Here is a 22,725-nt window from a genome sequence, read left to right as displayed (position 1 = left end):
GGGATCAGGCTAAACCGGTGCCCAAACAATTTTCTGTCCCTACCAAAGAGGAAAATTCCCTGCCTCCAGTGTTCTTAGTGTTGCTTTGAACACTTTTATGTGGAAATTTACAACCAAATTATTATTTTTTATACTACAGGTACTACCATCTTTCTATTCAGGCCAAGATACCCAGCTGCCCTCTAAACATTTAAGCATTAACTGTTTTTTGGAATTATGTTCTATGAAAACAAAAACACATGCAAGAATGATTGTTTTTACCTTGCATTTCAAAAGTACACTGCAGTCATCAGTAACTTCCCATCCAAGGTACTCAACAAAATGAGGACCTGTTAGCATAGAAGATTTATCATTACAAATAAAATGCACAAAATTTAAAAAAATCAATTCACATCTTTATCACACCGACTTAGTAACTATGGAATTCACCTATTGAGGTTTGCTAGTGCTGTTGGAGGGGGGTTTAAACTAACTTGGCAGGGGGATGGGATATGGAGTGGAGCTATAGTAGGGGGTGATGCACAGCCAAATATAGAGGAAAAAACAAGTCAGTCTGGAAGGCAGAGCAAATATGTAACGGCACAAGGGAGTATGGCAAGGCTGGATGGCATTTAATTTAATGCAAGGAGTCTTGCGAGTAAGGCCGGTAAATTGAAGGTGTTGATGAACACATGGTGTATGATATTGTTGCTATCACAGAGACATGGTTGAGGGAGGGGCAGGACTGGCAGCTCAATATTCCGGGGTATAGAATCTTCAGACGAGACAGAGGGGGGTGTAAAAGAGGAGGGGGTGTCGCAATATTAATCAAGGAGTCAATTACTGCAGTAAGGAGGGATGATATCTTAGCAGGTTCCTCTAATGAGGCCATATGGGTAGAACTTAAAAACAAAAAGGGGGCAAGCGCTTTGCTGGGAGTGTACCATAGGCCCCCAAACAGTCAGGGGGAGATAGAGGAACAGATATGTAGGCAAATCTCAGAAGTGTAGAAATAATAGGGTAATAATAGTAGGGGATTTCAATTTCCCCAATATTAACTGGGATAGTCAGAGCATGAAAGGGTTAGAGGGTGCAGAATTCTTAAAGTGCATCCAGGAGAGCTTTTTGAGCCAGCATGTAGAAAGTCCTACAAGAGAGGGGGCGGTACTGGACCTAATTCTAGGGAATGTAGCCAGGCAAGTGGTAAAAGTGTCAGTAGGAGAGCATTTTGGTGACAGTGACCATAATTTGGTGAGATTTAAGGTAGTCATGGAAAAGGACAAAGATGGACCGGAAATAAAGGTTCTAAATTGGGGGAAGGCCGATTTTAATATGATAAGGCAGGATCTGGCCAAAGTGGACTGGGATCAGCTACTTGTAGGAAAATCCACATCAGAGCAGTGGAAGTCATTCAGAAAGGAAATAGAGAGAATACAGTGCCAACATGTTCTCGTAAAGGTCAAGAGTGGGACCAACAAGTCCAGGGAACCCTGGATGTCAAGGGATATACAAGAATGGATTAGGAAAAAAAGGGAGGCTTTTGGCAGATACAAAGGACTAAAAACAGTGGAAGCCCTAGAGGAGTATAGAAAGTGCAGGGGGGGTACTTAAAAAAGAAATTAGGAGAGCGAAGAGGGGGCATGAGAAAACACTGGCGGGCAAAATAAAGGAAAATCCCAAGGTGTGTTATAAGTATAGGGCAAGAGGGTAACCAGGGAAAGTGTAGGGCCCATTAGGGACCAAAGTGGCAATCTGTGTGTAGAGCCGGAAGATGTAGGTGAGGTTTTAAATGAATATTTTGCATCTGTGTTCACTATGGAGAAGGACGATGTAGGCATAGAAATCAGGCAGAGTTTGTGATATACTTGAACAAATTAGCATTGAGAGGGAGGAGGTACTAGCAGTTTTAGCGGGCGTAAAAGTGGATAAATCCCTAGGCCCAGACGAGATGTATCCCGGGCTGCTGTGTGAGGCAAGGGAAGAGATTGCAGGGGCTCTGACACAAATTTTCAGAACCTCTCTGGCCACAGGGGAGGTGCCAGAGGACTGGAGGACAGCTAACATAGTACCATTATTGAAGAAGGGTAGTAGGGATAAACCAGGGAATTACAGGCCAGTAAGCCTAACATCAGTGGTAGGGAAATTACTGGAAAAATTCAGAGGGACAGAATTAGTCTCCACTTGGAGAGGCAAGGATTAATCAAGGATAGTCAGCATAGCTTTGTCAGGGGGAGATCATGTCTAACCAATCTGATTGAATTTTTCGAGGGGGTGACTAGGTGTGTGGATGAGGTTAGTGTATGTTGTAGTCTACATGGACTTCAGTAAGGCTTACTTCAGTAAGGCTTTTGACAAAGTCCCGCATGGGAGACTGGTCAAGAAGGTAAGAGCCCATGGGATTCAGGGCAATTTGGCACATTGGATCCAAAATTGGCTTAGTGGCAGGAGGCAGAGGGTGATGGTCGAAGGTTGTTTTTGTGACTGAAAGCCTGTGTCCAGTGGTGTACCGCAAGGATCGGTGCTGGGTCCCTTGCTGTTTGTAGTGTACATTAATGATTTAGATATGAATGTAGGAGGTATGATCAGTAAGTTCGCAGATAACACGAAAATTGGTGGAGTGGTAAATAGCGAGGAGGGAAGTCTCAAGCTACAGGACAATATAGACGGGTAAATCAGATGGGCAGAATAGTGGCAAATGGAATTTAACCCTGAAAAGTGTGAGGTGATGCATTTTGGGAGGACTAACAAGGCAAGGGGATACACAATGAATGGTAGGACCCTAGGACGGACAGAGGATCAGAGGGATCTTGATGTGCATGTACATAGATCACTGAAGGCAGCAGGACAGGTAGATAAGGTGGTTAAAAAGGCATATGGGATACTTGTCTTCATTAGCCGAGGCATAGAATATAAGAGCAGGGAGGTTATGATGGAGCTGTACAAAACGTTAGTTAGGCCACAGCTGGAATACTGTGTGCAGTTCTGATCGCCATACTATAGGAAGGATGTGATTGCATTAGAGAGGGTGCTGAGGAGATTCACCAGGATGTTACCTGGGCTGGAGCGTTTCAGCTATGAAGAGAGACTGGACAGGCTGGCGTTGTTTTCCTTAGAGCAGAGAAGGCTGAGGGGGGACCTGATTGAGGTGTACAAAATTATGAGGGGCATAGATAGGGTAGATAGAAAGGAACTTTTCCCCTTAGAAGAGGGATCAATAACCAAGGGGCATAGTTTCAAGGTAATGGGCAGGAGGTTTAGAGGGGATTTGAGGAAAAACTTTTTCACCCAGAGGGTGGTTGGAATCAGCAAAAGGGTGGTAGAGGCAGGAACCCTCACAACATTCAAGAAGCATTTAGATGAGCACTTGAAACACCATAGCATACAAGGCTATGGACCAAGTGCTGGAAAATGGGATTAGAATAGACAGGGCTTGATGGCCGCGCAGACACGATGGGCCAAAGGGCCTCTTTCTGTGCTGTATAACTATGACTCTAAATATTGGCTTAACCTTCGAGGACAGCCCATTAGTGATTTTCTTAATATTTTTGTTTTTTGCCAGTGGACAATGTTTTGCATAAGAAACAATGATGTTATATGAAGTGGTTTCACAAACAGCCGTATCGTACCAGATTTGAGGAGTAGGGATAATAGCTCGATTTTAACTCGGGCCAGTAGTCCTGTGGGTTGCGGTTGAGGCGAGTGGCAAACCATTCTTACCTTGGCAGCGTGAGGCCTGGGAGATTTTATCTCCTGGACTTCATCTGTGTAGGCTGAGTCAGGTGCCTGTGGGAAGTTGCAGCTGGTCGGTGGGTGGGAGAAGTATGTCGGGCGGCAGGAGGACGCCTCCAGATACTGAAGGAACGGACCTCGGTACTCTGCTAAGTCGCAGGGAGAAGGTTCGGGAGGGTCTTGTGATTGGGGAGGGATTATCCCGGGGCACGGGTGCCCTAACCTTCCTTTGTGGGGACCAGAAAAGCAAGCCAGCTCCTCCGGACCTCACATGGAAAGTTAAACTAGTTTCCTCTTAGGGCCTCTTCTAGCCCAAACTCCTCTTCACTGCTGGGTTGGCATGGCATAAAAGCCACAATGGCTACAGGCCTCTGGTTAAAATCGCAGTCGGGCCCCAGTGATATCATTGGAGCCCGAACTGCATATTTAAAGAAAGACCCCGCCAGATTCTGGCAGGTGTCCTTCCCGCCTGCTCAGAAACGCAGGTTAAAATTGAAGACTGCGGGAAGAGAGCAGATCGCAGGCAGATAAATCTCCTGAGCAATTTTAACCGTCAGCCTTGTTTGCACCAAGCATGCAGGGTTAACATTGCCCCCATTGTGGCTTGCTTTATTGATTAATACAGGAGAATATGTTAACAGCTGCTCAATATATGACTCAGATTGTGCCATTACCTTGTTTCCTGAGCCACTCTCCTCTCTGGAATTCTGCCTCTTTCTGCAGACTCTTAAACACTGAAAAGAAAAGGAAAAACACTTTGAAACCAGAATATTGTAAACATTGTACTAAACTCTCATACGCATTAAAGAAACCACATTTTGCACTGCTAAAACTAATCAATGTGAAGTCAAATAATTATGCTTGAAATACACTTTCAAATTTTGTAGCAGTTGTGTTATTATAAATACATTTCCTCCCTTTAACGTTTGTGTCACTGAAGTCTTTTACAGAGTTACTCAGATGTTTGACAATTTTTGGAATAGATAGTTGCATAATCTCGAATTCTCTCTCTCTCTAAATCTACATATGTATAGTCAAATGACCTGTATTTTATTCATGGTGTAAACCATTACAAAAAAGGTGCAAGCTATTTGTAAATTCTCTTAAAATTGCATTATTGCATTGATTACCTCCCATTTGCAAATTAATTGATGTGTAAACAATGAAAAAGAGAGAAAAAAACTGTGAAGAACTTGTTAATGTTTGGACCTTTATATCCCCATGAAAGCATTTGAAACATTGCTCAACTTAAAAACAGTTCGAAGTGCATAACATCTACGTCTAGTCAGAGCTGCTGTTTATTTACAGTCCACTAAAATCTGTTGTGTATGTACCTTTAAGAGAATAACTGGTCTCAGACTGCAGTACCGGCAGTGACCACCCCTGTATAAAAGGCGCTAGAGAGCCTCTGTTTTGTTAGATTCGTTTATGCCTTCCACCAGTAAACATCTGTTTGTTTCTCTCCTGCTAGTCCGTGTCTCAATCATTCACGGACTTAACACTGGCGACAAGTTAGAAAGAACTTACCTGCAACTCAGCAGCAGCTCCGACGACGTTGAAGGTCAGAAGAAAAAAAAAAATAGAGTCCATTGAAACTCGAGGACCGGCGTCGACCGTCAATCATCGGGTTCAAGGCTTTGCAGGAGCGACTTTCCAGAGCCAGGCTGGGTTCCTCGGTCCGTGGTTTCCCAGCTAATCGGGCTGGTGGCAGGTAGTGCTCTGATCCTTCCTGGGCTGCAATGGGGCCGGGCAGCGAGTCAGGAAGCAAGGAGAGAGAGAGAGAGGGTGGAGCATACAGGGCGCGGCCGGTGTTTCGAAGCTGGGCAGCGTTCGGACCTCAGAAGAGGGAGGGAAGTGTCCCAGAGGGTCCGCTCCACGACGGGAAAATAATAAAAGAAAACGAATACGCGCAAGAAACCGTGGAAAGCAGCGCTAACAACAGCGGGGAAGAAGGAAAAGCGCGGGAGGCGCCATTTTGTTAAATCGGAGAAGAAGGCAAAGCGCGGGAGGCGCCATTTTAGATTTGCAAGATGCCGAAGACTGGCTGTATCACTGCTTTTGATAATACATTAGAGGACTGGACCATGTATGTGGAAAGAGTCGAGGTATATTTCGAGGCAAATGAAATAGCGGAGGGGAAAAAGGCATCAGTATTGTTAAACTTAATGGGCGCTAGAACGTACGGCCTATTGCGGGACCTGATTACTCCAGCCAAACCGAAGGCGAAGAGTTTTAATGAAATTGTTGCTGTTCTACAGGAGCACTTAAACCCTGCACCGCTGTTGATAGCAGAAAGATTTAAATTCCACAGGAGAACTCAGCACAAAGATGAGAGCAATGCTGAGTATCTTACGGAACTACGCAAGCTATCAAAGCACTGCCAGTTCGGAGCAGGACTGGCAGATACCTTACGGGACAAATTTGTCTGTGGACTCCTGAGTGAAGGAACACAGAAGAAGTTACTCGCAGAAAAAGAGCTGACGCTAGATAAGGCTTTCAGCGTGGCAATATCGTATGAAGCAGCAGCCAGGGGAGCTGCAGAAATTCAACAAAAACCACAGGAATACGGCACCCACGAAATGACACGGGGATTTGCAAAATGTTATCGCTGCAGCAGAACTAACCATGACCAGAAGGACTGCTGGTCCAAAGACAAAATATGCAGACAATGCGGAAAGATTGGACACATTGCACGAGTTTGTAGGTCTGGGAAGAAGACCAGCGACAACAAAAAGGCTACTAAGGAACCGTACAAGAAAGTACAAAAGATGATGGACAGTAGTTCCGAAGACCAGATGAGCGATAGTGAATCCGGAAACAGAAGACTAAGCTGTCTCAAACTTCACAATGTAATCGCAAAAGAGGATCACCGAACCATTTGGGTCACTCTCACGATAGCAGGGTCCCAAGTTAAAATGGAATTGGATACAGGATCAGCGCTAACCGTCATGAATCGACGAGACTACGAGCGGCTATTTTCACACATACCCTTGAGAGAGACATCCATCGTCTTGACGACGTATACGGGGCAAAAAGTATACCCCAGAGGAAAAATAAGGGTGCCTGTCGAATACAATGGCAAGAAAATACGGAAATTGTATCTCTACATACTACCAAATGGTGGATCACCGTTATTGGGATGGGAATGGATCAGGAAGATAAACTTAGATTGGCATTCCATTCATGCAATGATGGTGGACGGTAAAAAAGATGAAGACGTCACTCCTGGACGATTGTCAACAATCTTAGCTAACGCCAAAGAGGTATTTCAACAAGAACTGGGCACACTTAAAGGCGTAACCGCCTCGATAAAAATAGAAGAGAATGCAGTTCCCAAGTTTTTCAAAGCGAGACCGGTACCATATGCAATTCGCCCAGCCGTCGAGGCAGAGCTGGAGAATCTGGAGAAGGCGGGCGTGTTGTCTAAGGTCGACTGGAGCGAGTGGGCGACACCCATCGTTCCTGTCATGAAGAAAACGTTAACCAATAAGTCCGGAGAGCCAAGGAAGATTCGCATCTGTGGGGATTTCAAGGTGACGGTGAACCCTGTCCTTCGCACAGTACAATATCCTCTTCCAAGGATAGAAGACATCTTCGCCTCGCTGTCTGGAGGGAAGCGTTTTACAAAAATTGACCTAGCACAAGCATATTTGCAGATGGAGGTTGAAGAGTCCTCTAGGAAGTATCTCACGATAAACACTCACAAAGGTCTTTACCAGTATCATCGATTGGTATTCGGAGTAGCATCGGCTCCGGCGATATGGCAAAGAGCGATGGAACAAGTCCTGCAAGGGATTCCGGGGACTCAGTGTTACTTGGACGACATCCTTGTAACAGGTGAAGATGACAGTGAACACCTTAACAACCTAGAACAGGTGCTCACTAGACTACGGGAACATGGGCTGCGAGCCAACCGCCCCAAGTGCGAATTTTTTAAGAAACAGATATCGTATTGTGGCCATGTGATTGATGAAGAGGGGTTACATAAGTCCCCTGACAAAATTGAAGCGGTTGTTAAGGCCCCAGCGCCTGAAAATGTGTCGCAGCTGAGGTCATTCCTCGGGTTGGTGAATTACTATCATAAGTTTTTGCTGAATTTGTCGACAATTCTGCACCCACTGAACGCCCTGCTACGAACGGGGGTAGCATGGAAATGGAGCGATGATTGTAAGCGTGCTTTTCAGAAGAGTAAGGACTTAATCACTTCAAAAGGAAGTATTGGCTCACTACAACCCAGCACTGCCAATCAGGCTGGCGTGTGATGCGTCTCCCTACGGCATTGGGGTGGTACTGTCACATAAATTCCTTGATGGTTTGGAGAGGCCGATAGCTTTTGCGTCACGCTCATTAACTTCTGCCGAGCGTAACTACGCCCAGATTGACAGAGAGGCCCTCAGCCTAGTGTGGGGGGTGAAGAAGTTCAATCACTATCTGCACGGTCAAAAATTTACTCTACTAACCGATCATCAACCTCTTGTCTCCATTTTCAACCCTCAGAAGGGCGTACCGATAATGACAGCACAACGGCTGCAGAGATGGTCCCTTTTCCTAGGGGTACACCAATATGACATCGAGTACAAAGGAACTAAACAGCATGGAAATGCTGATGGATTGTCACGTCTACCGTTGCCGACGGTGGAAGAAGAAGACCTTGCAGTGGATCCAATGGAGTTATTCCACTCGACCATAGTCGAATGTCTCCCTGTGACGAATGCAAACATAGAAAAGGAAACACGGAATGACCCGACACTATCACGGGTCTATGATTTAACGGTGAAGGGATGGCCAGCACATGGCGAACCACTGCTGCCAGCATTCTCGCCGAGAAGAGAACAGCTGTCAGTGTGCAGAGGAACCTTGATGTGTGGATCCAGAGTAGTAATTCCACCTAAGTTGACGGATAGAGTGCTCAATGAGCTTCATGAGGGTCATCTGGGTGGGGTAAAAATGAAGAGCTTAGCCAGAGCGTTTGTGTGGTGGCCGGGAATCGATAGAGAAATCGAAGAGACGACCAAGAGCTGTGCAGGATGCCAGAAGGTCCAAAATGCCCCACCACAAGCTTCTCTGCATCCATGGGAGTGGCCCTCATCTCCATGGCAAAGGGTGCACATTGATTTTGCTGGTCCCTTCATGGACTCGATGTTTTTAATTGCGGTGGATGCACATTCAAAGTGGCCAGAGGTAATAAAAATGTCCTCGACCACCACGGAAAAAACTATCGCAGTTTTACGAACCATATTTGCCAGGAATGGGCTGCCTGAACAGATTTGCTCCGACAATGGACCACAGTTTGTGTCTGAAGAGTTCCGGAGGTTCTTAAAGAACAATGGTGTTAAGCATTACACATCTGCCCCATATCATCCAGCCACTAATGGATTGGCCGAGAGGTTCGTTCAAACATTCAAGAAGGCTATCAAGGCAATGTGTAATGAAGAGATACCCCTACAACACAAGGTGGACAACTTCTTGTTTGCCTACCGGAATGCGACACATGCGGTTACCAACCAAACTCCAGCCATGATGTTCTTCAATCGAAGACTACGATGCCTCTTGGATTTGGTTAAGCCAAACGTCCGAAGAGATGTGGAGAACAGGCAGTTTCAGAATATGAATGAAAGGCCGACCAGGAGTTTTAAGATAGGTCAACCAGTTTTGGCCCGGGACTACCGCACTGAGAAATGGCAGCCAGGAACGATTTGTACACGACAAGGACCTCTCATGTATACCGTGGACGTTGGGGAGAGCATTGTAAGACGACATGCTGACCAGATTCTAGAGTCACTGGAAAACGTCAACTCCACACCATGATCTGATACACCTGGTAATGAAATCGACGTTCCAATTGCAGCTACCGCAGACCCGGTAATATTGGAAGCAGATGAACCAAACAATGACATTGATTCCGACTCAACATTGCCAGAAGAACCTGATACCCCAAAGAGGCGTTATCCAGACAGAATCAGGAAGTCTCCTCAAAGACTGAACTTATAATTGCTTAAACTTAACCAATGTATCTAGCAACAGTAATTGTGATTGTAATTCGTTATCATTAGTTGTTAAATGAATGTTATGTACTGTTTATCTAAAAGGGGAGGAATTGTTGTGTATGTACCTTTAAGAGAATAACTGGTCTCAGACTGCAGTACCGACAGTGACCACCCCTGTATAAAAGGCACTAGAGAGCCTCTGTTTTGTTAGATTTGTTTATGCCTTCCACCAGTAAACATCTGTTTGTTTCTCTCCTGCTAGTCCGTGTCTCAATCATTCACGGACTTAACAAAATCCATCAAAAAATCAGCAGAACCTGGATCTGCTGGGCCGCTGCCAACTCTAACATTTCTCTGTCAGTCTTGTAAGCGACAGAACCTTTGCTCACCCATTACAAGGCCAGTGATGTCGGGGCGGAGAGGTCTGTGAGCGGAGCCGGTGGTAGGAACTGCTACACTGGGAGTCTGCATTTCCCAGGCGCAGTTGGGAGCTGGTGTAGTACTTGAGGCTGGAATGCTAAATGAAATGAGGTGCATCAGCCTCCACAGGGGCACAAGTGGGTCACACTGAAGGGTCAGAGGACTGGACGCCCCAAGAAAAGTTTATTTAAAAAAAAACTGGATTGGCCCCTTGCACATGGGGAAGAGGAGGCACACTGGGATCTTGGCTAGGGTCTGGGGGAGTGGGGGGCTGGGGAGGTGCTAGGGGGGGCGGGAGAGCTGGAGGGGGCTGGGGGGTGGTGGCACTGTGCAAATGGTAGTAATTTGCACCATTGTTCTGCTTCATTTTCCCATCTGAAACTATGAGCTCATTATCATGCCACACAATAACCCTAAGGACACGGTGCTCAGGGGAAAAGAGGCAGGGCACATTGTACCAGGTGGTGCTTACTGAGAACCAAGAACTACTCTTCAGGCCACATAGTGTAAAGGCACGGCAGGTAGGATGAAATGCTGGAGTCGTCTGCATTCGGCCAACAAGTCACAAACTGGGCACTGTAAACAAAGACTGTAAGTACAACATTTTTAGAAAAACACTTGGAGGTGATCTATAAGTGCCATTAATAATAGTAACATTTAAAATTAGAATCTTCTTTAGTGTAGAAGTGCTCAGTGCATCCATGGGGTCCTATTTCTACTATTTGTGATTGGCATTTGTTTCCAGAAAGACAAAAGCAGTAAAAAGACTCACCATCTCCAATCAGAACCAGACTAGACTGGTTACTTGCTTTACCATCCTGGAGCTGTACAGTGAAAGTGCCTTCATCTATATCCTCCAATTTCTCCATTCTCATTTCCACCAAACCAGTTTTATGATCCACCGTTATTTTATATTTCTGAAAAGCAGAAAGGAAGTTTGAAACAAAATAAAAAGCAGCTTTATTTAAAGGTCTCCTCATTCTGTGAACCATTTTGCAACTAAAGTAAGGACGCTCAGATTTCTGCCAGTGCTGCCCGGCAACCGTCGACAGGGAGGTGATTTGCCTTTCGGCTTTCTTTCCTCCCTCTGCTCGGACCTTCTCTCAGTTCTTTGGTTGAGATTGAAAGTTCAAAATCTGGGAACTACTGGCATCAATCTGTATCTCACCATTTTGTGGCACTAGTTTTCGGGCTTGCTTTGATCTCCAGACTTTGAGGGCAGAGTTTTCTGTTTGAGATTTCTCAGCATATCCTCAGCAGGATGCGGCAGGAAATTCTCCAGAAGACACTATATTGGTTCCCTGCTGTCTTCCACCACTTCCAAGATTTTGTGCTGGAAGTGACAGGGTAGGTATAATATCTCCACCCAAACATAGACCAGTGTATTATAATGACAATCAACTGACTGAAATATATCAGCTAACATATTTCCCTTCATTTTCACTTTAGCAACAGCGAGTGCTAGGAACGCTTGTGCAGAAGGGAATTAAAAAATTCAAGGTCCACCTTGGCCTGTGCAGTTCATCGCAGAGTGATCAATTCCACAGATTAAGGTGTTTTTTTTAAATAGGCAGTTCTAAGGTTGCTTATCAAGTTACACCGCGGCAGATGTGAAACATTTGCCAAAGGCATTCCCTGCCTGCCTAACATATTCAAAATAGACTGACCTCAGAAAATAGGCCTGGGTTTGAGGCTGGTGAACCTTCAGTCCCAACCAAAATGCACGAGGATTCCACCAAATCCTAGCCTGAGTTTCTAACATGATAACTCACAATTAAAAACATTAAAATTCTTTCAAAATGGCACAGTATTAATTAACATTTGAATCATTTACTAGCTCTCTTCCTTCTTCTAGAATACTTCAAGCATCAATACTGCAATGTAATTTTCCAAAAATAAGTGGACTTGTAACAGATAGTCTCATGGTTTGCATAGATGGGGTGCCTGTCACTCCGCAACTTGCAGCTATTGCTACAAGGAAATTTGGCCAGCATTTACTTGGCTACTGAATGAAGTGGTGGGGAGGGAATAGCTGACATTTTGGGCTTGTCCACTGCAAGTGCTTTTCCTGTCAGCCAATCACAATCACCATGCTGAAGTCCATAGTTCTGCCCTTCCAGGTAAACGATGAATGCTAGGAACTTCCTCAGCTGCAGTATCTAATAGAATCACAGAATAGTTATAGCACAGAAGGAGGCCATTCGGCCCATTGAGCCCGTGCTGGCTCTCTGTAAGAGCACTTCAGCCAGTCCCACTCCGCTGCCCTTTCCCCATAGCCCTGCAAATTTTTTTCCTTCAGGTACTTATGCAATTCCCTTTTGAAAGCCACAATTGAATCTGCCTCCACCACTCTTTCAGGCAGTGCATTCCAGATCCTAACCACTCGCTGCATAAAAAAGTTTTTCCTCATGTCACCTTTGTCAACTTTCTGCCAATCACCTTAAATCTGTGTCCTCTGGTTCTCGACCCTTCCGCCAATGGGAACAGTTTCTCTCTATCTACTCTGTCTAGACCCCTCATGATTTTGAACATCTCAATCAAATCTCCTCTCAACCTTCTCTGCTCTAAGGAGAACAACCCCAGCTTCTCCAGTCTATCCACGTAACTGAAGTCCCTCATCCCTGGAACCATTCTTGTAAATCTTTTCTGCTCCCTCTCTAAGGCCTTCACATCCTTCCTAAAGTGCGGTGCCCAGAATTGGACACAATACTCCAGTTGAGGCCGAACCAGTGTTTTATGAAGGTTCATCATAACTTCCTTGCTTTTGTACGCTATGCCTCTATTTATAAAGCCCAGGATCCCATAGGCTTTTTTAACCACTTTCTCAACCTGCCCTGCCTCCTTCAACGATTTGTGCACATATACCTCCAGGTCTCTCTGTCCATGCACCCCCTTTAGAATTGTACCTTTAGTTTATATTGCCTCTCTTTGTTCTTCCTACCAAAATATATCACTTCGCACTTTTCTGCGTTAAATTTCATCTACCACTAGTCCGCCTAGTCCACCAGCCTGTCTATGTCCTCTTGAAGTCTATCACTGTCCTCCTCACTGTTCACTGTACAGGAAACTCTTTGGTATCCGGCACCGACGGGACCGGGATGGTGCCGGTTGATTAAAAATTCTGGATGACGGAGGGGGTTATCTACCGAGGCTATTTTTAACAAACAAAAATAAAAAAATTAAGAAATGTGCAGTATACAGTGATTGGGTACTCCCGGCAGCACGGGAGAGTCAGGCTCCTGTTATTGAGGTCTTTGGACTTCCGACAGCGCCAAGAAGCCGAGTAATGGCAGTTTGGAGAACTACCCCCACGGACTAACTCGGCCACCGCGGGAGAATCGGACTCGGCAACATTTCCGGTTTTTGAGGTGTTGTTTTCGGAGTATGAATTTTGCCAGTTAATAGAGAATTCCGGATATTTAGGTGCCGTTTAAACGAGAGTTTCCTGTACCTCCAAGTTTTGTGTTTTCTGCAAATTTTGAAATTGTGCCCTGTACACTTAAGTCCTAGTCATTAATATATATCAAAAAAAGCAGTGGTCCTAGTATCAACCCCTGGGGAACACTACTGTTTACCTTCCTCCAGTCCAAAAAACAACTGTTCACCACTACTCTCTGTTTCCTGTCACTTAGCCAATTTCATATCCATGCTGCCACTGTCCCTTTTATTCCATGGGCTTCAACTTTGCTGGCAAGCCTATTATGTGGCACTTTATTAAACACCTTTTGGAAGTCCATGTACACCACATCAACCGCATTGCCCTCATCAACCCTCTGTTACCTCATCAAAAAACTCAAGCAAGTTAGATAAACACGTTTTGCCTTTAACAAATCCATGCTGGCTTTCCTTAATTAATCCTCACTTGTCCAAGTGACTTAATTTTTTCCCGGATTATCGTTTCTAAAAGCTTCCCCACTACCGAGGTTAAACTGACTGGCCTGTAGTTGCTGGGTTTATCCTTACACCCTTTTTTGAACAAGGGTGTAACATTTGCAATTCTCCAGTCCTCTGGCACCACCCCCGTATCTAAGGAGGATTGGAAGATTATGGCCAGTACCTCCGGAATTTCCACCTTTACTTCCCTCGGCGTCCTTGGATGCATCCCATCTGGTCCTGGTGACTTATCTACTTTAAGTACAGCCAGCCTTTCTAGTACCTTCTCTTTATCAATTTTTATCCCATCCAGTATCTCAACTACCTCCTCTTTCACTATGACTTTGGCAGCATCTTCTTCCTTGTTGAAGACAGATGCAAAGTACTCCTTTAGAAGCTCAGCCATGCCCTCTGCCTCCATGTGTAGGTCTCCTTTTTGGTCCCTAATTGGCCCCACCCTCTTCTTGCTACCCATTTACTATTTATATGCCTATAGAACACTTTTGGATTCCCTTTTATGTTAGCTGCCAGTCTATTTTTATATTCTCTCTTTGCCCCTCTTATTTCCATTTTCGCTTCCCCTCTGAACTTTCTATATTCAACCTGGTTCTCACTTGTATTCTCAACCTTATATATGTCATACGCCCCCTTTTTCTGCTTCATCTTACTCTCTATCTCTTTCGTCATCCAGGGAGTTCTGACTTTGGTTGCCATACCTTTCCCTCTCGTGGGAATGCACCTCGACTTTACTCGAACCATCTCCTCTTTAAAGGCAGCCCATTGTCCGATTACAGTTTTGCCTGCCAATCTTTGATTCCAATTTGCCCAGGTCAGAACCATTCTCAACCCACTGAAATTGGCCTTCCTGCAATTAGGTATTTTTACTCTAGATTGCTTCCTGTCTTTTTCCATAGCTAATCGAAACCTTATGATACTAAGGTGACTGTTCCCTAAATGTTCCCCTACTGACACTTGCTCCAGTTGACCCACCTCCTTCCCCAGAACCAGATCCAGCAATGCCTCCTTCCTCGTTGGGCCAGAAATGTACTGATCAAGAAAGTTCTCCTGAACATACTTCAGAAATTCTTACCCCTCTCTGCCCTTTACACTATTACTATCCCAGTCTATATTAGGATAGTTGAAGTCCCCCATTATCACTACTCAATAGTTCTTGCACCTCTCTGTAATTTCCCTGCAAATCTGCTCCTCTAAATCCTTCCAACTATTTGTGGCCTATAGAATACACCTAGTAGTGTAATGGCACTTCTATTGTTTCTTAACTCTAACCAAATAGATTCTGTCCTTGACCCCTCCAGGACATCCTCTCTCTCCAGCACTGCAATATTCTCCTTAATCAATACTGCCACCGCACCTCCTTTCTTTCCTTCCCTATCTTTCCTGAACATCTTATATCCAGGAATATTTAGTACCCAATCCTGCCCTTTTTTGAGCCAGGTCTCCGTTATCGCCACGATATCATATTCCCATGTGGCTATTTCAGTTCACCAACTTTATTTACCACATTTTGTGCGTTTACACATATGCACTGTAAACCTATCTTAGACCTTCTTGTATTCTCTCTTAGTCTGTCCCCACTTAATACCGTACTATTTCTTACTTTAGTGCTATCTGTCTCTCCTAATCCTTTGTGCACCTTGTTTTTCCTTTCTAATGCTACATCCTGGTGCCCATCCCCCTGCCAAGTTAATTTAAGTCCTCCCCAACAGTACCAGCAAAACTCCTGCGAGGATATTGGTCCCAGCACTGTTGATGTGCAACCTGTCTGACCTGTACAGGTCCCACCTCCCCCAAAACCAGTCCCAATGTCCCAGGAATCTAAAGTCCTCCCTCCTGCACCATTTCTCCAGTCACGCATTTAAAAAGATATTTCTGGAGTAAATATTGTTATTATGATTTGTAAATTCAAAATAGTTAAACTAACTAGGAGATGTTTTTACTCCATTCCTGGGTCACATTTGAAACCTTCAGGTAATAATTTCTCTGCTCTATGTGTCTTAGCATTGTAAATGTGTTGATGACAATTGTTTGCTATTTCTGGTGAAATCGTTAACACATTCCTTTAAAATCTGAGCTTCAGAAATTAGTAAGAAACTCACCTCGTCATTTTTAATCTCCTTGTCATTAAATACCAATTTACATTGTCCATTTGGAGAGAGACGTTCAACCTCCAACCAGAAGCGCACTTGTCCCTTGTCCAGCAGCTCAACTGCTAGTTCTGACTTCAGAGGTACAACTGTCAACACAGGTAATATGACCATGTGTCACTCTGTCAGATTTTACGTTACTTTAAATAGGATTACAGCATTAAATCAAAGGGCAGTAACAAGCATAACTCCAGATGATGATAAGGTTTAGAATACTTACCTGGGAATTTATGTTCATGACTAATTTCGAGCAGACGCAGCAGCTCTGCAAAGAGAAGAAATAACTATTTTTGATAAAGCTGTATGAATATTTTTGTAAATTTCCTCCCAAATTGTGAAATTAAATCCCAAACCATAAATTTAGGCTGTAACCTAATAGAATGGATCAAATGACACAAAAACAACAACAACTTGCATTTATAAACACTGGGAAGCCCAAAGCCATCATCTTCAACCCCCGCCATAATCTCTGTATCCTTGCCATCGATTCCAGCCCCCTCCCCAGCCACCATCTCAGTTGAAACAGACTGTTTGCAACCTCAGTCTTCTATTTGACCCCAATATGAGCTTCCGACCCCATAACCTCTCGCTAACATTGCCTGTCTTTGCCCCTGCCTCAGCCCATCTGCTGCCAAAACCCTCAGCCATGTATTTGTCCCCTCCAGATTCGACTACCCCTGATCGGCCTCCCATCCTCTTCCCTCCATAAACTTCAGCTAATCCATAAACTCTGCTGCCCATATCTTATCCCTCACCAAATCTTGCTCACCCATGACAACTGTGCTCACTGACCTACATTGGCTCCTGGTCCCCCAACGTCTCATTTTTAAATTTCTCATCCACGTGCTTATATTCCTTCATGATTTAGTGCTCATCCTGCTATCATTTTTATTTATTTTTCAAGCACATTATATAAATCTGTGTTTTAAATTACATTAGCTCAACACTTTGTGCCAAATAAAGTATTAATTTATCCACAATTACATTGTTAACTGCATCAAGAATGACACCCCTTGGCAACATAAATGGTGCATAGTACATTTTACTTTTCAGTCCAAATCTGAAAGGGAGCCACGCTAATCCCATTAATTATCCAAATTAGCAAATGATCAGGTTGCAATGTTATAAGAGCTGCTACTACATTTACTTTACCAGACCTTTACCAGTATTGCATATTCCACAGATACAGATTTGTTAAAAGACTACAGCAGCTAATGCTGCCCAAAAGGTTCTGACTCTAATTGGGGGCCGGAGGGGGAGGTCGGAAGGCCGGAGGGGGGATCGGAGATTGGAGGCCTCGTGGGGGGCATCTGAGGCCTCGGGGGGAGATCAGAAGGGTCAATGTCCGATTGCGTGGGGTTGGCGAGACAGTAACGCTGGATCCAGTAGGTAAGTGGAAAGGCATTTATCTCCTGGATCCAGCAGTCTTTGCCTGGCAGGTTCCCTGAGGCCTGGGAAACCGTCCCGCCCAGAGTTAAATTTAAAATGGCGGATCACCATGAAGCACGGAGCCTCATTATAATATTTATAGTACCAACCCGCCTCCTGTGAGTGGGTTGGCTGCCTGCCCCCATCCCACCCCCATTAAAATCGGAAGTGGGAGGCTTGGAGGCGGGTTGGGGTTGGGATTCAGATTTTTAACTCTTTAACCTCTCAACCAGACAAAGCAGCCCATTTGATTGACACCCCATCCACCACCTTAAACATTCACTCCCTCCACCATTGGCATACCATGGCTGCAGTGTGTACCATCTACAAGATGCACTGCAGCAACTTGCCAAGGCTTCTTCGGCAGCACCTCCCAAACCCGTGACCTCTACCACCTAGAAGGACAAGGGCAGCAGGCGCATCGAACAGCACCACCTCCAAGATCCCGCCACCCCCCCAAGTCACACACCATCCTGACTTGGAAGTATATCGCCGATCCTTCATCGTCACTGGGTCAAAAGCTGGAACTCCCTCCCTAACAGCACTGTGTGAGTACCTTCACCACAGGGACTGCAGCAGTTCAAGAAGGCGACTCACCACCACCTTCTCAAGGGCAATTAGGGATGGGCAATAAATTCTGGCCCAAAATACCAGTGGAGAAATTAGCTTCAGATGTGATTCCAATCACCATTTTAAAAATCTTTTAGTAGCTTTCTCTGTAAATTGGATTTGTAAACATAATTGAATATACCTGCTTCATCTATGGTATAGCTGGAAGAAACTCCATCTGTTTCAGTGACAACACAAGAGTATACACCCAAATCTTCCTTCCCTGGGTCATTGAAAATGAGTTGTGTCCTATTTGAGACAGAAGTAATTCAAGATATTTAAGCACTTTGTATATTTGCTGTTGAGCAGCATATTCCATGTACACTTTTGTATTTGTTGTGTTGATTTCCTTTTTGTTTTCCCCTCTCTAGATCTGCCAATGCCATGGACCATACTGTAGAAAGTTATCTACGTTTAAAAATATTGCTTAGTAACCCGTTACCAAGAGATGCACATTACTGGAATGACTCTTTCTGATTCTCCTTCCCTTCCTGAGAAGACATACCACTGTCTTGCACCTCCCACAATGCACAGCAAAGATCAAGCACTCATTGCGTAGGAAATGGTGGGATTAACTTGTGGCCTATCAATGCACAGGCATGAGGTTCTGGAGCTCAATGTATTGTACTATCTTTCCATGCTTTTCTTTTGACATAATGACCCCGAATTTCCTGAATTCAATTTATGCAGAAATCACGCCAAAATTTACCCTAGTTTCTGGGCCGATCTTGCGCCAAGAACTTCGGCCAAAATTTGCTGTGGAGCTTGTTTGCCTATGCTGGATCCTAAAAACCAGCATAATACAAGGGCAAATGTAGTGCCAGCAATAAGGTAATAAGCAATGTTCCCTATAAGTGGCTGCACAGCCCAGGACCGGCTTTTGCAATGTTAAATTTCACGTACGCACAAAACTGTGATTGCCCCGTGCAGCCTCTTAAAGGGGCCATGCAACCAAAAAAAAATTATGGGGAACATTGGCAATAAGTTACAGGCTGCTGTCTTTTACCATGGTGCCTTACTCTCGGAGCCTCTGGTCTCTCTTGCTCCTCTTCCTCTTCCATTATTATGCATGGTATGCCCAATGGGAAGGGCATTCCAGCTGCTTCGTCCTTCTGAACACATGGGAGGGGATGAGGGGATGAAAATTTTCAGGTGTGCTGAGACTGACAGCACTTTGGCTAAGTACAGTGCCTAGTTCAGCAAGGAAAAATCAAAATAAATTGCAAAGGAAATCCCTATCAAACTCAAGAAATCTCAGTTACGCCAATACCAGGTGACTTCGGGCTGCGCTGCACCTAAATTTTTGGGCGTAAATCTATGGCAGCACATTATTCGCGTAAATCCAGAAAATTTGTTTGAGTCTTTTCTAGTTTCTTACTGATATGCTACATGTTTACCATATGACTTTTCCATGAAATGTTGTTAATATAATGATTAAACTTTGATATGATGCAACATGGTGTGACAAAATTTGTTGAAGCATTCAGCGCTTGATATCAAACTAACAGTAGTGCACCTGTCGCTGAGGGCATCGGATAATCATTGTATAAATCAAGTTGAATATTACCACGGCCAAAGTATTGATGAATTAACAAAATGCCTCAATAATCCTTTTAGCTTACTAATATTCTGGTATATCACAGAATCACAGAATCCCCACAGTGCAGATAGAGGCCATTTCGGCCCATCGAGCCTGCACCGACACATATCCCACCCGATCCCCGTAACCCCTACACCAACACATATCCCACCCTATCCCCGTAACCCCACGTATTTAATCCCCTAACACTAAGGGTCAATTTATCATAGCCAAATCAACCTAACCCACACATCTTTGGACTGTGGGAGGAAACCGGAGCACCCGGAGGAAACCCACGCAGACACAGGGAGAATGTGCAAACTCCACACAGACAGTCACCCAAGGCCGGATTTGAACCCGGGTCCCTGGCGCTGTGAGGCAACAGTGCTAACCACTATGCCACCGTGCAGTTAATAAATACATTGGCAAATACATGAACGTTAGGTACACTGATGCAGAGTGGAGCCTATTCAAAACATTTGATTCCACATATTTTTGAGGTTATTTCCAGCAACATATATAACATGGCTACTTTGGTTGATAGCATCCTCTTCTCTGCCTAAATAAGCTGCTTTTCCTTTCGCCAGCTGTATCCAGCACTACAACTAAACTTGGTAACAAAAAGGGGGTCAGGATCTCCCCGAAAGAATCAGACAAGAGAGGTAGCAATAACAGAAAAATGTAATTACTTTCCGCCTTTGGTCTCCATAGTAACTCTTGATGAGTCAATCAGTTCTTCATAATTCTTAGACCAAATAAACTTCGAACCTTCAGCCATGACAGCACTTTCAAAGATCAGAGAAATAACCCCATCGTCATCCACATTTACAACAATCTCTTTGGTATCTGAAAAAAGACAATAAAAGATTGCTTGCCGAATTCCAATTTTCCTTATAAGTTTGTTGCTGATCAATCTGACAATGTCAATGCTTGCAGACTGGAACTTTTTGTTCAAATAATGCCAGGTCAGCAGATACACCAACTCTTGTACATTTGGTGGGAGTCTCACATGACTTCACTTCTTGCAATCCCACGCCTATGCAGGAGGACCCCTTTTCCCATGGTGCGGAGCTGGACAGACAGGCCCTATATGTTATATGAGCTGCTTGGCACTGTGAGAAATGAAATTTGGTGATACATACAGGGATTGGCTGGCTTTTTGAAAACAGAAGCTCAAGTCTCTATGCTACTGCTGTTCTTCTCATCTGCTGCCTGGGTCCCAATGTTATTGTTAACTCTCTCCAGCCACCCGAGATCTGCTGCCTCTCTCTACCCAGCCTGAGTTACAATTTTCTGCTGGTTTCCCAGAGTGTTGATGCTCTGAACACAGGGATGCTTGTTTGATTTACCATTAGATTTAAGTGAGAATGGTTTTACATGTTGCACAAATGATACCAGTGAAATACGAGTAAGTGTTGCAATATTGTGCACAGGAGTTAAAGAGATCCGAAGCATGTTGGTCAGGCAGATTTGTACAATGGAACATTTGTTCTCCACATTACAATTATCCACATTCCTGATTATCTATCTGGATGTTCATGGGAAGAAGCCTTACAGAAAACATTGCCTCATTTCAGAGAATTTGCTAATATTTCTTTATTTATAGAATAGTTTATTAATAGTATATATATTTATAGTTGTCCTTTTTCCCTGACGTATTGTAATACCCTGTGTCAGCTGTGGATCAGTGGTTCACACTCTCGCCTCTGAGTCAGAAGGTTGTGGGTTCAAGTCCCACTCCAGAGACTTGAGCATAAAAATCTAGGCTGACACTCCAGTGCAGTACTGAGGGAGTGCTGTACTGTCAGAGGTGCTGTCTTTTGGATGAGATGTTAAATCGAGGCCCTGTCTGCGCTCTCAGGTGGACGTAAAAGATTCTATGGCACTTTTTCAAAGAAGAGCAGGGGAGTTATCCCCAGTGTCCTGGCCAATATTTATCCCTCAATCAACATCACTAAAAACAGATTATCTGGTCATTATCACATTGCTGTTTGTGGGTGCTGGTTGTGTGCAAATTGGCTGCCACATTTCCTACATTACAATCAAAAAGTACTTAATTGGCTGTAAAGCACTTTGGGACATCCGGTGGTCGTGAAAGGCGCTATATAAATGCAAGTGTTTCTTTTTCTTCTCTAAGTCATTTAAACCACATTTACGTTTTTTTCTGTGAGCTGATGCCTCAGGGATGTGGCTCACAACTGAAAATCTGAGCACTAGGATTTGTCCAAAGTTGATAGCCTTGCAGGTCTGCTGTATTACAAGAGAGTAGAAAAAAATTGGAAATCTGCAATAAAAGCAGAAAATACTGGAAAACTTGCCCATTGGCTGAGTTGGTAAGGTCAGCCTGAGTTATATAGACCAGAAAATCCAAGATTTGATTCTCAGTCTGTGCTGACAGATGAGACAGTTCGAGTGGTACAAGGGATGCTACAACTGGCCTTGGTGCCTTGGGCCAAGCAGGGAAATATCAGCCAGGGTTAAGCCATTTGATCTCTGCTTGGCTCAATTTCAGTGATCCCAGGCACCCTCTGGTACCTTACCCAAGTGTACATTCTTCACATGGGAGGCTAGCTAGTGTCAGTAAGCTATTTAACCTCACAGTGCATCAGAACCGAGCCTGGCTTGCACACAAAATAATTCCAGCTGGGTAGCTATCAGGACAATAGCAAAATACTGCAGATGTTGGAAATCCGAAATAACAACAGAAAATGCTGGAAAAATTCAGCAAGTCAGGCAACATCCGTGGAGAGAAATTTGAGTTGACGTTTCGGGTTTGACCTTCTTGAAGAAGGGTCAAACCCGAAACGTCAACTCAAATTTCTCTCCACGGATGTTGCCTGACTTGCTGAATTTTTCCAGCATTTTCTGTTGTTATTTTAGCTATCAGGACAACCCTGGTCAAATTTCTTCTCTCAGGGGCATTCGGGTTAATTGCAATATCTAATTGCTGCCGCAA

The 22,725-nt window shown here is 44.4% G+C and overlaps 1 protein-coding gene across 3 annotated transcripts in view; it reads right to left on the bottom strand.

Moving 5' to 3' along the window:
- The window catches only part of myom1b (myomesin 1b), a 197,267-nt gene that overhangs the window by 97,976 nt on the left and 76,566 nt on the right, over positions 1-22,725 (bottom strand). For all 3 annotated transcript variants that reach the window (XM_085992788.1, XM_085992786.1, XM_085992787.1), the window contains 7 exons: positions 20,459-20,615; positions 18,333-18,439; positions 16,374-16,418; positions 16,106-16,242; positions 10,888-11,032; positions 4,383-4,442; positions 262-329 (listed from right to left, as the gene is read on the bottom strand). In XM_085992788.1, the coding sequence (XP_085848914.1) occupies positions 262-329; positions 4,383-4,442; positions 10,888-11,032; positions 16,106-16,242; positions 16,374-16,418; positions 18,333-18,439; positions 20,459-20,615 (719 nt within the window). The remainder of the gene's footprint in view (positions 1-261; positions 330-4,382; positions 4,443-10,887; positions 11,033-16,105; positions 16,243-16,373; positions 16,419-18,332; positions 18,440-20,458; positions 20,616-22,725) is intronic.

This window comes from Somniosus microcephalus, chromosome 7 (assembly GCF_052327205.1).
Source record: "Somniosus microcephalus isolate GS21.2 chromosome 7, FLI_Smic_1.0, whole genome shotgun sequence".
Lineage (NCBI taxonomy): Eukaryota > Metazoa > Chordata > Chondrichthyes > Squaliformes > Somniosidae > Somniosus > Somniosus microcephalus.
The sequence above is the reverse complement of the archived record's forward strand: the minus strand, read 5'-3'. Positions and strand labels throughout refer to the sequence as shown.